At 39.4% G+C, this 15,638-nt stretch overlaps 3 protein-coding genes across 3 annotated transcripts; 1 reads left to right on the top strand and 2 right to left on the bottom strand.

The window, feature by feature from the left end:
- Positions 1-424: 424 nt before the first annotated feature.
- LOC137709390 (F-box/LRR-repeat protein At3g26922) lies at positions 425-3,378 on the bottom strand. The gene is made up of 3 exons (XM_068448482.2): positions 2,310-3,378; positions 1,049-1,222; positions 425-945 (listed from the first exon to the last, which is right to left on the bottom strand). The coding sequence occupies exons 1-3, from the start codon at positions 3,255-3,257 to the stop codon at positions 688-690; spliced, it is 1,380 nt and encodes a 459-aa protein (XP_068304583.2). The 5' UTR covers positions 3,258-3,378; the 3' UTR covers positions 425-687.
- Positions 3,379-3,913: 535 nt separating this feature from the next.
- Positions 3,914-6,740, bottom strand: LOC137709389 (F-box/LRR-repeat protein At3g26922-like). The gene is made up of 3 exons (XM_068448481.2): positions 5,723-6,740; positions 4,470-4,643; positions 3,914-4,366 (listed from the first exon to the last, which is right to left on the bottom strand). The coding sequence occupies exons 1-3, from the start codon at positions 6,659-6,661 to the stop codon at positions 4,109-4,111; spliced, it is 1,371 nt and encodes a 456-aa protein (XP_068304582.1). The 5' UTR covers positions 6,662-6,740; the 3' UTR covers positions 3,914-4,108.
- A 1,157-nt stretch (positions 6,741-7,897) lies between these two features.
- On the top strand, positions 7,898-8,793 carry LOC137709185 (uncharacterized). The gene has a single exon (XM_088689582.1). The coding sequence runs from the start codon at positions 7,898-7,900 to the stop codon at positions 8,543-8,545; it is 648 nt and encodes a 215-aa protein (XP_088545708.1). The 3' UTR covers positions 8,546-8,793.
- The last annotated feature ends 6,845 nt before the right edge of the window (positions 8,794-15,638 follow it).

The raw sequence follows: 15,638 nt of genomic DNA on the forward strand, positions 1-15,638 counted from the left end.
ATACTTTGAAGTATTGTAGCCATACTATTTGATTTCGGGTGTGCTATCTACACTCTTTTTTACTTCTCACACGCCTTTTTAATTTTCAACAGTCGGATCGGATGAATTGAATAAGATCAAGGATATAAATTAACAAGGGGTGTGTGAAAAGTAAAAAGAAGTGTGTGGGTAACATACCCCTATAATTTTTTGAGGTGAAAACTTAAAAACAATGGAGATGCAGGGTGATTAAAATGATTGATGGTGAACAAAGCAATTCTATTGAATTCAAATCTCAATGACCAGAGTTAGAAGTTGTGTCAATCTCATGGACCACTTTGAGTTTAATCAAAAGGACAAAAAAATGTTGTAAGTGAATAGCACTAAGAGTGACTTTTTAAAGTAAAAATGTCCTTAACGTTAAAAGTAAACAGTACTATGAATGTTTTATTAAAACTCCCATTATATAATGCAATTTAGTAATGAGATTTATATGTTTCAGCAACTTGATTTGCTCATAAAACATGCTGCAAACTCTTCATATATACAAGAACAAGAAAATGCAGTCTCAGTCAATGCACTCATATAAATATAATTAGAGAGCTCAATCCAAAAGTCTAATTCAATATCCGAAAACAGCAGTTGAAAGTTGAAAGTTGAAGGTCTCAGAGCTCCAGGATTTTGCATTCCCCATTTAAACCTCATAGTCTATCCACTATTTGGTTCTGTGACTAACTCCCAAGCTTGTGAAACCTTTCTATTTAGAATTATCGGAGGAAGCGGTTCGTCCTGGCCAACTTCGTCGGGAAGAAGTACAATCTTTTCCAGGACAACTCCTTGCCTCAGCAAGATTTTCACAAAACTACCTTGTCTTTTTTGTCCATTAAACGCTTTCATTTTAACTTGCTTGAGACTTGGCATGCTCAAATGAACTGGTTTCTTTAAGATCTCTTCTGGTAAACTCTCCTGGAATTTAGAACATCAAATTTTAGATATGCAGCACAAAACGTAAAATAGGATGATAAATAACATCAAGCATTGCGATAATTCTGTATGTGAAAGTACTCACATCTTTCTCCATCTTGAAAGGGGATTCTAGAATCAGTGTCTCGAGATTGGCACAAAGTTTAAGCAGTGCAGCCATGCCAACGCGATCATATCGGGTAAACCCAGTTCGCAGCACCAACAGCTTCAGATTGTGGAGAACAAAACTTTCGGGAAAAGTATTCTTTGATGTCAGAAACTGAGGGCACATGCAAAGGAAACAATTACGAATATCAGAAGATGTTCGACAACATAATCCCTCTAAGAACCAGTAGGTTAAGCGGTAAAAAATGAAATTTGAAAACCCCCCTAGTCCGCAAAGGTTAACCCCACAGCAATGAAGCGGACAGAGTAAGAAAGCTATTAAAGCCTGTCTAGCACAGAATCACATGGCTGGTTAGTAAGACAGGCTACCAGATCTTATTTCTAGAAACACGATAATTAGTTCCGAGGGATGATCTGAAAAACGCAATCTCCAGGAGAGACAACCATGCACCAGTGGTTAATTATAACTTAATTCTGCTTCTTAGAATGAGCGATAATCAGGGTAGTCTTCTTGGATAAGAAACAATAGACAGGACCTTATGTTGGTAGTTCGACTTCAATTTTCCAAAACACTTTTGTGCAATGTCATTAAGTTAAAACATCTCATTGATACATTTTGAATGAGAACTCCATACCCAATAATGTTTTAATAACTTATTGCCACAAGCAATTAGGTGGAGCAACCAGAGTGATCGGAAGTTCAATTTTCTTCCCAATGTCATTTATCACAACAAACATCACTATGCTTGGTGAAGAAACGTAAATGGAGGATATCTAGTTTTATCAAAAACCAAAAACATTGGCACGAGAAATGCATACTAAGCTACAAAAAACAAAACAACAGGACATATAATAGTCGACAAATTCTCTGGGAGAACAATCCATGACCAATTTGTGTAAATTAAAAACTAATCAATTCCTCTGTATAGACCAACCCCTGTAGTAACGAGCAGACCTGAATAGTTAATTACCCTTCCATCTTTCTTCCGATTCCAAGATTCAACGATAAGCTACGAAAGCCTTACATTCTCTCATGTTATTTTCTCTTTCAATTCCTAAAAGACACAGTTACATTCACAAGTGCACGGCTGCATATCCTTGGCCGAAAAACACCGAGAACCCTTACACATACTTCAAAAACCAACCAGATAGCTACATATATACATATATACATACATATATATATATATATATGGCATAATTCCACAATGATATATATAAGAAACAAGTCAAAAGATTACCTTGAACCACCAATTTTGCACATTAAGATGCTTAACATTTGGTGCTTGTTCGAGTAGCCTAACAACATTACTCCAAGGACGATACGATTTATCAATTTGATGCAGAAAATCAACATGAAACTCAACCAAAGAAGAAGCATTCTTAAGTACACACTCTTCAAAGTCACAACTATGAATACTGATCGAACAAAGCTTCGGGCAATCAACCAATAACGTCTGCTTCTTCTCTGTGATATACCCAAATTCAAGTATTAGCCCTTTAAGACTTGTGTTGCATATCTCCAAATGGTGAGGCCCCAAACAGCCGTTAATTTCCAAAACCTCCATATTGGGGCAAGCACATAACAGATCCTTCACGGCCGGGTCCTCCAAATAAACGTGATCGAAACAGATGAACCGAATCGACCCGAACCGCATGGTGGACAATTTCGCCGGCAGAGTAAGATCACAACGCATGAGGATCAATTTCTCAACACACCCATTTCTAAGAAGAGAGAAACGGAAATCATAGATGTGGTTCTGGCTTTCGTCATTGTAAAAATTAAGGTCGATGAAGAAGTGGAGGTAGAGCTCCCGAGCGCGGAGGTTGGTGACGGCGGATCGGAGCCAGGAGTCGACGTGGGAGGCGTAGTAATGGTGGTAGATGAAAGAGAGGCGGAAAGTGTGGACGGGGGAATTGGGGCGGGAAATGAGGACGCGATCGATGAACTCGGCGTAGAACTGGCGGGTGTCCAGCGGCGGCTCGTACGGCGGGAAGAGTTGGTAGTTGAAGTTGAGGGAGGGGACGCGGGACCAGAGGGGGCGCCATTTGCGAGAGATGAGGGAGGTTTGGACGGAGTCCAATGTGGGGAGGAGGGAGAGGATGTGGAGGAGGAGCTCCTCCGGAAGATCGTTTAGGTTTCGAGTGTTTGGGGCTTCACTGCTCGTCTCCTCCATCCTCGATTTCATTTAATTTTTGCTTCTGCAATCGGCAGAGCATTTTGCCAAGTCTCTGATACTGACCTCCAAATCGATTTTTCTTTTCTGGGTAAATTGTTACCCAGTTGAAACCGTCACCTAATTACATTTCGGGTAAATTCACCTTGACTATTTGGAAATAAACCAATTAACTTCCCAATTAACTTCTCAATTGTCCAATTCGATGACATTTCATTCTCTTTACCGTCAAATACGGGTACGGCCATTATATTCGATAAAATTTCATCCATCTTGTCGTCAAATATTAGTACAGCTTTAAATCACGTGCATGTCACCATCTGGTATGACTTTACTTCTCACACCTTTTTAATTTTCAATAATCAGATCAGATGAATTGAACAAGATCAAGGAATATAAATTAATAAGGAGTGTGTGAAAAGTAAAAAAAAAAAAAAACAAAAATATGCGGATAGCATACCTCTGTGAGTTTTTGAGGTGAAAACTTCAAAACAACGGACGTGCAGGGTGATTAAATGATCGATGGTTAACAAACCACTTCTATTGAATTCAAATCTTAAGGACAAGAGTAAGAAGTTGTGTCAATTCATGGACCATTTTAGTTAAAAACCTTTCCCAAATTATATGCTGCAATTTAGTATTGAGATTTATATGTTTCAGCAACTTAATTTGCTCATAAAACATGCTGCAAACTCTTCATATATACAAGAACAAGAAAATGCAGTCCCAGTCAATGTCATAGAAATCTAATTACAGAGCTCAATCCAAAAGTCTAATTCAATATACGAAAACAGCAGTTGAAAGTTTAAAGTTGAAGGCCTCAGAGCTCCAGGGTTTTGCATTCCCCATTTAAACCTCATAGTCTATCCACTATTTGGTTCTGTGACTATCTCCCAAGCTTGTGAAACATTTCTATTTAGAATTATCGGAGGAAGCGGTTCGTTCTGGCCAACTTGGTCGAGAAGGAGGACAATCTTTTCCAGGACAACTCCTTGCTTCATCAAGGTTTTCACAAAACTACCTTGTTTTTTTCGTCCGTTATACGCTTTCATTTTAACTTGCTTGAGACTCGGCATGCTGAAATGAACTGGTTTCTTTAAGAGCTCTTCTGGTAAACTCTCCTGGAAATTAGAACATCAAATTTTAGATATGCAGCACGAAACGTAAAATAGAATGATAAGTAACATCAAGCATTGCTATAATTCTGTGTGTAAAAGTACTCACGTCTTTCTCCATTTTGAAAGGATATTCTAGAATCAGTGTCTCAAGATTGGGACAAAGTTTAAGCAGTGCAGCCATGCCAACAAGATCATATTGGGTAAACCCAGTTCGCAGCACCAACAGCTTCAGATTGTGGAGAATAAAACTTTCGGGAAAAGTATTCTTTGATGTCAGAAACTGAGGGCACATGCAAAGGAAACAATTACGAATATCAGAAGATGTTCGACAACATAATCCCTCTAAGAACCAGTAGGTTAAGCGGTAAAAAATGAAATTTGAAAACCCCCCAAGTCCACAAACCCCACAGCAATGAAGCGGACAGAGTAAGAAAGCGATTAAAGCCTGTCTAGCACAGAATCACATGGCTGGTTAGTAAGACAGGCGGCTACCAGATCTTATTTCCGGACACACAATTTTAAGATAATTAGTTCCGAGGGATGATCTGAAAAACGCAATCTCCAGGAGAGACAACTATGCACCAGTGGTTAATTATAACTTAATTCTGCTTCTTAGAATGAGTGATAATCAAGGTAGTCTTCTTGGATAAGAAACAATAGACAGGACCTTATGTTGGTAGTTCGACTTCAATTTTCCAAAACACTTTTGTGCAATGTCATTAAGTTAAAACATCTCATTGATACATTTTGAATGAGAACTCCATACCCAAAAATGTTTTAATAACTTGTTGCCACAAGCAATTAGGTGGAGCAACCAGAGTGATCGGAAGTTCAATTTTCTTCCCGATGTCATTTATCACCACTCACATCACTATGCTTAGTGAAGAAACGTAAATGGAGAATATCTAGTTTTATCAAACCAAGAATATTGGCATAAGAAATGCATACTAAGCTACAAAAAACAAAACGATAGGACATATAAGAGTCGACAAATTTTCTGGGAGAACAATCCATGACCAATTTGTATAAATTAAAAACTAATCAATTCCCATGTATAGACCAACCCCTGTAGTAATGAGCAGACCTGAATAGCTAATTACCCCTTCCATCTTTCTTCCGATTCCAAGATTCAACGATAAGCTACGAAAGCCTTACATTCTCTCATGTTATTTTCTCTTTCAATTCCTAAAAGACACAGTTACATTCACAAGTGCACGGCTGCATATCCTTGGCCGAAAAACACCAAAACTATGCCTTTCTATGAGAACCCTTACACATACTTCAAAAACCAACCAGATAGCTACATATATTGGCATAATTTCCACAACGATATATATGAGAAACAAGTCAAAAGATTACCTTGAACCACCAATTTTGCACATTAAGATGCTTAACATTTGGTGCTTGTTCGAGCAGCCTAACAACATTACTCCAAGGACGATACGACCTATCAATTCGATGCGGAAAATCAACATGAAACTCAACCAAAGAAGAAGCATTCTTTAGTACACACTCTTCAAACTCACAACTATCAATACTGATCGAACAAAGCTTCGGGCAATCAACCAATAACGTCTGCTTCTTCTTTGGGATATACCCAAATTCAAGTATTAGCCTTTTAAGACTTGTGCTGCATATCTCCAGATGATGGGGCCCCAAACAGCTGTTAATTTCCAAAACCTCCAAATTGGGGCAAGCAGATAACAAATCCTTCACGGCCTGGTCCTCCAAGTAAACGTGATTGAAACAGATGAATCGAATCGACCGGAACTGCATGGTGGACAATTTCGCCGGCAGAGTAAGATAACAGCTTGTGAGCGATAATTTCTCAACACACCCATCTCTCAGAACATAGAAAGGGAAATCGTACGGGGGTTTCTCCTCGTCATGAACATCGGTTTCGATGAAGAAGTCGAGAAAGAGCTTCCGAGCGCGGAGGCGGGCGACGGCAGATCGCACCCAAGAGTCGACAGTGGAGCGGTAGTGTTCGTCGTAAAGGAAAGAGAGCCGGAAAGTGTGGAGGGGATAATTAAGGCGGGAAATCAGAGCGCGGTCGACGAACTCGACGTAGAACTGGGAGGTATGGGAGGGATGCTCGTGCGGCGGGAAGAGTTGGTAGTTGAAGTCGAGGGAGGGGACGCGAGACCAGAGGGGCCGCCATTTCTGGGAGATGAGGGAGGTTTCGACGGAGTTTAGTGTGGGGAGGAAGGTGAGGATGTGGATGAGGATCTCGTCAGGGAGATCGTTTAGGTTTCGATTCGTGATTGCGGTGGTAGGGTTTTCATTTGTTGGCTCCATCGCAGTTTGCTGAGTTTCGGTTTTCTTTCTCTGTCAGCAAGGCGTTTTATTTCCTGTTAAACAACGGGAAAATGTTAGCGATCTTTGCGTATAATTTAATGTTGGAGTGTCCCATTCACACATGTTTTTTTACTTATCATATGTTCTTGTTAATTTCTGTCTGTTGATCATCTTCAATTCATCTGATTCGACGGCCGAAAATTAAAAAGGTGTGTGAGAAGTAAAAAGAAGTGTGATAATGTTACGTATAATTTAACTGTTATATTTTTATTTTTAGATAAATTACATTTTACCTCTTTCTTTTTCTTTTTCCTTTTTTTTTTTTTTTTTTTAAATATGGAAACTGGAGATGTATTACCATGGCAAAGATGCCAAACAGCTACAAAGAAAGTCTACACCAAGACCAACAGAGAACAGAGCAGCAAAACAAAGTAGTGAAAGGGATAAGAAGAAAGACACAAGAACTTGATTCAAGTGTCACCCCATCAACTGCCACCAGACATCAAGGGGAACAAGGTAAGCCATCCTTATTGAGGACATGTACCAACGAAGATGGGGGTCTGCAGACCCAAGTGGTGTTGCACATATCCGTACTTTTGCGCAACGCCAAAGTATCCACCTGTTGAGAATTAAGCTGCCTCCTAGCTTTAGAGTTAACCTGGAGAAGGTAATCCTGCAGATGAAATCAAAAGGAAGCAGAAAAGTGTGAAGAAATGAAGACCTTACTAAAATTAGAAGGAGCTTTTTAAATTCAACGGCTAGTTTCTTTTTCTAGTTTTAGAAAGATTACAGCTGGTGTTTTTATCTTTTAATTGTACTGAGCAATCTCATCTTCTTCCAAGTGGATGGATGATATCCTCCGATAACCATTAATGGCCGGAGAGGAGTACTAGGTCCCTATATGTAGTATCTGGTTTTTAGACCAGCTGTGGAAAGATATAGTCTTTGTAATTTGTCTTTTGAGATAAGAAATATACAGACTGACTTTTGCTCTTCCGTTTCTCTCTAGAAAAACAAACACAAAATTTCTTCAAACCATTATTCAAAGTTTCAATCTTTATCAACCACAACAACATGCCTGATACCATTTCAAACATGGTATCAGAGCTCCGGGTCTGATTCCGAAGAAAGGGCGTGATATTGTCAGAGAGATCCATCTCCGAAAAAAAAAAAAAAAAAAAAAAAAACCTTAAAGGTGGTACCTTTATAACCATTTGAGTGGTGCTGCCTGAGAAGATGGCTGGATCAAGCTCCTCCGGTGGTGATTTACGAACACCACAATTTAATGGCTCAAACTACGATTTTTGGGCTGTAAAAATGGAAACCATTCTCATAGCCTACGATCTATGGGATGTGGTTGAAGTTGGTCTTGCTGGACAACAAACTTCCAGAGAGGAAATCTCTGAGGAAGAAGGAGAAAGCGAGTCAGAGCACATTCCAGTTGAAAGACCAGTTGTTTCAAAGGAGGAAAAGATCAAGAATGCCAAAGCTCTAAGCCTCATTCAAGGAGCAATCACTGATGAACTTTTTCCCAGAATCCGAAATGAGAATACTGCAAAGGGTGCTTGGGAAATCCTGAGAAGAGAGTTCAGAGGAGACAAAAAGGTAAGAGCTGTGAAATTACAAGCCATTAGAGCTGATTTTGAATATCTAAGGATGAATGATGTTGAATCTCTGGATGACTACCTGGCTCGGTTCTTTGAGATAGTAAACAACTTGAAATCTCTAGGAGAAGATGTAACAGAGAAAAGAATTGTTCAAAAGCTGTTGATGAGTCTAAGTAGGAGATATAAGTCCATAGTGTCAATCATTGAAGAAACCAGAGATCTAGACACTATTAGAGTTGAGGAAGTCTTAGCTTCAGTGAAAGTCTATGATAAATGAGAAGACTTGCATGAGGAAAGAGAGAAATATATAGGTACTGAGAGAGCTTTCAGTAGCCTTAAAGTCGAAGGAAATGGAAATGGGACTGGAAGTGTCAAAGGGTCTCAGTATAAGACAAACCCAAAATGGGGTCAGTATAAGAAGGGTAAGAACTGGTCTCAAAACAGCTGGAATAATGGCAGTGGTAGTGGCTGGAACAACAAATTTACTGCACACAACAGGCAATCAAGTGGCAGCCAAGGAAATGTGAAACCGCTATGTCAAGTATGTGACAAATACCATTTTGGTATATGCAGATATAAAGGAAAACCCAAGTGTGGAAGATGCAGATATAAGGATTGTGACAATGGTAAACAGGTTGCACACTGTGCAAAAGAAGAAGATGCAGTCACAGGAACAATGTTCTATGCGTGTCATGCAAGTTCAATTGCATCAAGCAAATCTGTGTGGTTTGTGGACAGCGCATGTAGCAATCACATGACCTCTCAAGAGTCCTTATTGATCAATCTTGATAAGTCAGTGACCTGCAAAGTAAAAATGGGCACTGGAGACCTTGTTCAAGCTACAGGAAAAGGGACACTTGTAGTTGAGACATGAAAAGGGAAAAGATACATAAATGAAGTGCTACTAGTTCCTGGATTAGATGAAAACATAAATGAAGTGCTGCTAGTTCCTGGATTAGATGAAAACCTACTGAGCATAGGGCAAATGATGGAGCATGGGTACTACATTCTGTTTGGAGGAAACTATGCATTAATATGTGATGATAGTAGTCTTGATAATGTTGTTGCTAAAGTTGCAATGACTGGAAATAGATGTTTTCCATTGTCCATGGAATCTGTCAACTCAGTGGCAAGGAAATCAGCAATACAAGAAGATCCATGGGTTTGGCATAAAAGATTGGGTCACTTGAATTTTACTAGCATGAAGAAAATGCAGCAAACACAAATGGTGCTTGGTTTGCCTGAATTATCGGAAATGAAGGAAATATGTGAGAGTTGTGTTTCTGGGAAGATGCACAGAGAACCATTTGATAAAGAAAAAGTGTGGAGAGCAAGTCATCCACTAGAACTGGTGCACACTGATGTCTGTGGACCAATGCAGAATGAATCTATTGGTGGCAACAGGTACTTCATCACATTCATTGATGATTTCTCAAGAATGTGTTGGGTGTATTTCCTCAGGAACAAATCTGATGTGTTCAATGTGTTTAAAAAATTTAAAGTCTTTGTGGAGCTACAAAGTGGTTTCAAGCTTAAGAAGCTGAGAAGTGACAGAGGAGGTGAATATACCTCTCATGAATTCTTAGATTTCTGTTCTAACACTGGAATGGAGAGGCAATTAACAGTTGCATATTCCCCTCAACAAAATGGAGTGGATGAGAGAAGAAATAGAACCATTGGTGAAATGGCAAGATCAATGATGGCTGAGAAGAACATCCTTGTGGTTTTTTGGGCTGAAGCAGTTGCAACTGCAGTATACTTGCAGAATAGGTGTCTTACAACCTCAGTGAAGGGCAAGACTCCATTTGAAGCCTTCACAGGAAGAAAACCAGGTGTAAAACACCTGAAGGTGTTTGGAAGCATTTGTTACAGTCACATTCCATCAAATATTAGACAGAAATTTGATGGCAAAGCAAGCAAGGGAATCTTTATGGGTTATGGCAGTTGTGAGAAAGGCTACAGGATCTATAATCTTCAAACTGAGAAGATTATACTCTCAAGAAGTGTTGTATCTGATGAGAACAAATCCTGGAATTGGGAAAGCAAGCAGGTTGAAACAGTCTACATGCCTCTCATTTTTGGAAATGAAAATTCTGAGATAACTGAAACAGAAGAATTCTCTCATGAAACTCAAAGCATTGACTATTCAAATCCCATTCAATTAGTCTCAGATGATGAACATGTTTCTAGAAGCAACACTGGCAGTACCAGTCAAGAGTCATCACCAAGCAATACACCAGTAAAGTTGCGAAGTTTGGAGGACATTTATGCAAGATGTCATATGACCATTATTGAACCTGAAACTTATCATGAAGCTATTGAAGACAAAGCATGGAAGGAAGCAATGAATGCTGAGATTGAAACTATTGAGAAGAATGGAACTTGGGAACTGGTGGAAAGGCCTGGAGACAAACCAGTCATAGGAGTCAAATGGTTGTTCAAAACTAAGTTGAATCTGGATGGAACAGTTCAAAAACACAAGGCTAGGCTTGTGGCAAAAGGGTATGCTCAGAAACCTGGTATTGACTATAATGAAACCTTTGCCCTAGTGGCAAGGTTAGATACAATTAGAACCCTGATTGCACTTGCAGCACAAAAGGGTTGGAAGTTGTTCCAATTAGATGTTAAGTCAGCCTTCTTGAATGGAGTACTTGAGGAGGAGGTTTACACTGAACAACCAGAGGGTTTTGAAGTGGAAAATGCAAGTCATAAGGTCTATAAGTTAAAGAAGGCCCTCTATGGTTTGAAGCAGGCTCCTAGAGCCTGGTACAGTGAGATTGGCACTTATCTCACTAGTTGCAATTTTAAAAGAAGCACCAATGAGGCCACCTTATATACCAGAACTGATGAAGAAGGAAAGCTGATCATTGTCTCTATATATATTGATGATATAGTTTATACTGAAAGCAGTAATGCATTACTCAGTGAGTTTAAAAGAGACATGATGCAGAAGTATGAGATGACAGATTTAGGACTTTTACATCATTTCTTGGGAATGAGAGTTCTACAAACTGATAAAAGGGTGTTCATTCATCAAAGCAAGTATGCAAAGTCCTTACTTGTAAAGTTTGGCCTAGAGGATTGTAAGTCAGTGACAATTCCCCTACCCACTGGTGAGAAACTAAAGAAAGTTGATGGAAGTGAGCTGGCTGATGAAGGTTTGTTTAGGAAGATTGTTGGCAGCCTGTTATACTTAACTGCAACCAGGCCTGATATAATGTATGCATCCAATTTGTTATCTAGATTCATGCATGGTCCCACGAAGAAGCACTTGGGAATAGCTAAAAGAGTTCTCAAATATATTCAAGGTACTCTCAGCTATGGCATTGAATTCACGAGGGACAAGGATGCTGTTTTTATTGGATTTTGTGACTCAGATTGGGCTGGCAGTGAAGATGACAGTAGAAACACATCAGGATATGCATTCAGTTTTGGAAGTGGTATATTCTCATGGGCCTCAGTGAAACAAAACACAGTTGCTTTGTCAACTGCAGAAGCTGAGTATATCTCAGTAGCTGAGGCAACAGCTCAAGCTATCTGGCTAAGATTTGTGTTGGATGATTTTGGTGAAATGCAAACTGAAGCAACACCATTGTTTTGTGACAACATGTCAGCAATATCGATGGTCAAAAATCCAGTCTTTCATTAGAGAACCAGACATATAAACAGGAAATATCATTTTATTCGGGAAGCATTGCAGCAAGGATCCATTGATGTGGTATATTGCAGGAGTGAAGAACAGTTGGCAGATATACTTACAAAAGCTTTGCCTAAAGATCGATTCAATTACTTGAGGATGAAGTTAGGAGTGAAGCCAGTAAGCAGCTTAGGAGAGGCTGTTGAGAATTAAGCTGCCTCCTAGCTTTAGAGTTAACCTGCAGAAGGTAATCCTGTAGATGAAATCAAAAGGAAGCAGAAAAGTGTGAAGAAATGAAGACCTTACTAAAATTAGAATGAGCTTTTTAAATTCAACGGCTAGTTTCTTTTTCTAGTTTTAGAAAGATTACAGCCGGTGTTTTTATCTTTTAATTGTACTGAGCATTCTCATCTTCTTCCAAGTGGATGGATGATATCCTCCGATAACCATTAATGGTTGGAGAGGAGTACTAGGTCCCTATATGTAGTATCTGGTTTTTAGACCAGCTGTGGAAAGATATAGTCTTTGTAATTTGTCTTTTGAGATAAGAAATATACAGACTGACTTTTGCTCTTCCGTTTCTCTCTAGAAAAACAAACACAAAATTTCTTCAAACCATTATTCAAAGTTTCAATCTTTATCAACCAAAACAACATGCCTGATACCATTTCAAACACCACCGTCATATTGGCTAACCTTGAAATCCAAGACCAGCTACAGTCCTGAAAGGACTTCCCTAACCGCTGAGCAACCGTTAAGGTAAGGAAGGCCTCCCATCTGCCATTGTCCGATGAAGTAGATAAAGAGGAAATGATGTCCTTCGAATCAGACTCATTGATGATTCTACGATGCCTTAAAAAGGCAACCAATTGACACCTTCTTAAAATAGCCACAGCTTCAGCCGTGGTTGCATTCGTAGCCTGAACCTCAGACTAGACTACATCCACAAACAAATCCCTCTCATATCTGATGACAACCCCAACAAAACCAGTAAGAGATGATGCAGACCAGCTAGCATCCACATTTACCTTGAGGAAATGAAATGGAGGAGGAGACCACCGAGCTGCCAGAACTTCTCCCATGGTGATAGGCGAGGAGGAAAGAGGATGAGCTTCCGTCACTCTGAGGAACACACCTATGGAAGTGGAATGGCAAGAAGAACTTGGGAAGGATTAATAGGAGAGTGATTAAACAGAAAGTTACACATTGCTTTCCAGATATGCCAACAAGTGAAGGCAAATTTTGGATGCCTTTTTTTTTTTTTTTTTTTGCTGATATTTTTTTCGAAATTAATAAAGAAAGAAAATGTAGGGTGGTGAATGGGGACTGGTAGAGGGAAGGAAATGGTTGATTTGGGGAGAGAAGGGAGGGGAGGGGAGGTGAAGAGAGCGGAGGAAAGGGAGGTGGGTCGGGGAAGATGGGTTTTAGGGTTTTTAATTTTTTTTAATAGGATAAATGCTTATCTTTTAAATGCATAATTTTTGCCACGTGACACAAATTTGGCAACCACGTCAGCACAAATGTGGATCTTATATTTGCCACGTCATCACTTAACGGATTTTAAAGATATTGTATAAGGTTGTAATTGATCCCAAACCTGATGGGGTAAAATGTAATTTACCCTTTTTTTTTTTTGTTAAATTTCATTAAAAGAAAAAGCTAATACAAAAATGAGGATGATTGAAAGAGAGAGTCCAAAACTGTCAAGCAAAGCCGAACTCCACATGAAGAAACTACAATGAAATAGGCTCAAAAGAGACTACCTATACTAACACAAAAGCTAAAAACCTAGAATTGAAAAAAGCAAGCAGCCGCCTCCACCATATCAACTACTCGACGACTGCTGAGTTGCCACCACCTAGAAGACAAACCAATGAACCAAATGAATCAACATAAAATTGGGGTAGACAAGCCACTCGCCTTATGAGCACTCCCATAATTTTACCAAATAGTGCAAAAAGCACTTTAAAAGCTGCTAACCACCAAGGAGTGCCGCTAGAGAAGATCCATGAAGGCAATATCTTTGAATTCTCTCATCTCCAAATCTCTCCTCCTATTTGAACGGTTACGATTAAACTATGTTAACATCTTGTGTTAACTTTTTATAGAAAGAGAAAGATAAAGAGAGAAGTATGAAAGGAGGGGAAGGAAATGAAGGAGATTAGGAGGAGAATCCTAGTCCATATTCAAAATGATATCTCTTGGTGTATATTTTTTTACAGATGATATAGTCCTGATAGATAATCACTGAACTCCACCCCTTCTTCCGGTGACCCTGATGTAGAGGAAGACAGCTGCAGAAATGGTAGTGAGAAGCCCGGCAATAATAATACCACCACCAGCCACCGAATTATTAGCTTTCTTTTCACCTTCTCCAGTCTTTCCACCCTTTCCAACAGGTCCCAAACGCCGGAAAGATGGAGCTTCCGTCGCTGCGACTTCTTCCATGCTCTCACTATCCGACGATGGCTCTGCCGCAGTGGAAGCAAAGTGTTCTGTATCCCTGCCCAAATCATCAGATTTCTTGGCAGCCATTGCAGAAACCAGAAGGAACCCAGCAAGGAGGACGGAAATCAGACCAAGTCTTGCCATTGGGTTGAAAGTTTGAGAGTTTGAGAATCTGGGTATTATTTGGTTTGGAATTTGACGCTTTTAGATGCTGAATGACTGAACCTTTGGTTAGGGTTGGGAGAGATTTGGGAGGAGCTGGGGGTTTTATAGAGGGGAATGAATATGTGGTGTTAATTTGGGGTTTCTCCTCTCAGTTGCTTGGTGCTCAAGGGAGTATGGTGTTGTTGGGGGAGGGTAGGTCCCATGTGTGATGTGTGTGAGAGAGAGCTAAAACTATTTTTGGGGTGTCCGAACCATCATCTAGCTCCCTTTTCATTCGATGCATGCCACCGTATTATTATAAAATTCTCAAAAATGCTATAAGAAGTTATAAACGCATGCTTTTTTGGCCGCACATTCAATTCTCTATTCATATCCTCTAAAATACAGTGGAATTCTGGAAAATACTATATGAAGTTATGAACGCATCGCCGGTTCTTTTTTCACATTTTCATGCGCATGCTTCCATTTCCTCAACATTTATGTGACTTAGGTTTAGGTGAACTCACTGGTCAATGCTCCCTGTGATCAACCAGAACAAGGACAAATTAACCAGGATGGCGTCATCCCCTCCCAATGACAATTTAGCCGGATTGAGTGGACATGGTTTCCACTTGGAACTACCATAATTAATGTTAGGTTTATTTTTAGTTACACTGTTGGAACTCGACTTTGATCTCATTTTGTTTTTTGTAACGTAAAAGTCATCACTTTACTTACTGCAACTCAATATTCGCTCCACTTTACCATGTTTATGCTTTTTCTGTCAAGTTCACTCCATTTTGATCTCACTTTGACTCTTGGAACTCGATTTTGATTTCACTTTGCACTTTAAAACTCAAAAGTCGTCATTTTTCTCCCTAAAGCACACTTTCTGAAAAGCACAAGCAATTGTAGTTGGTTTCATCCAGCTCCACATTAGTTTTACAAGTCTGAGTGTGATATCCCATACGAATGAATTGTTGCACAAAATAACTTCTTCAATTTATACCCACAAAAAATTCTAATATGTGATCAAGATATATCGAGTTTAGGTACATCGATCTTTTATCACGTTCACTCATAACTTTATGAGACCTTAAGAAGGATTATTTATGTGAATTTGCCATCTTGAACTACAACG

This window comes from Pyrus communis, chromosome 17 (genome assembly GCF_041283825.1).
Source record: "Pyrus communis isolate YQ-2024b chromosome 17, ASM4128382v1, whole genome shotgun sequence".
Taxonomy (NCBI): domain Eukaryota; kingdom Viridiplantae; phylum Streptophyta; class Magnoliopsida; order Rosales; family Rosaceae; genus Pyrus; species Pyrus communis.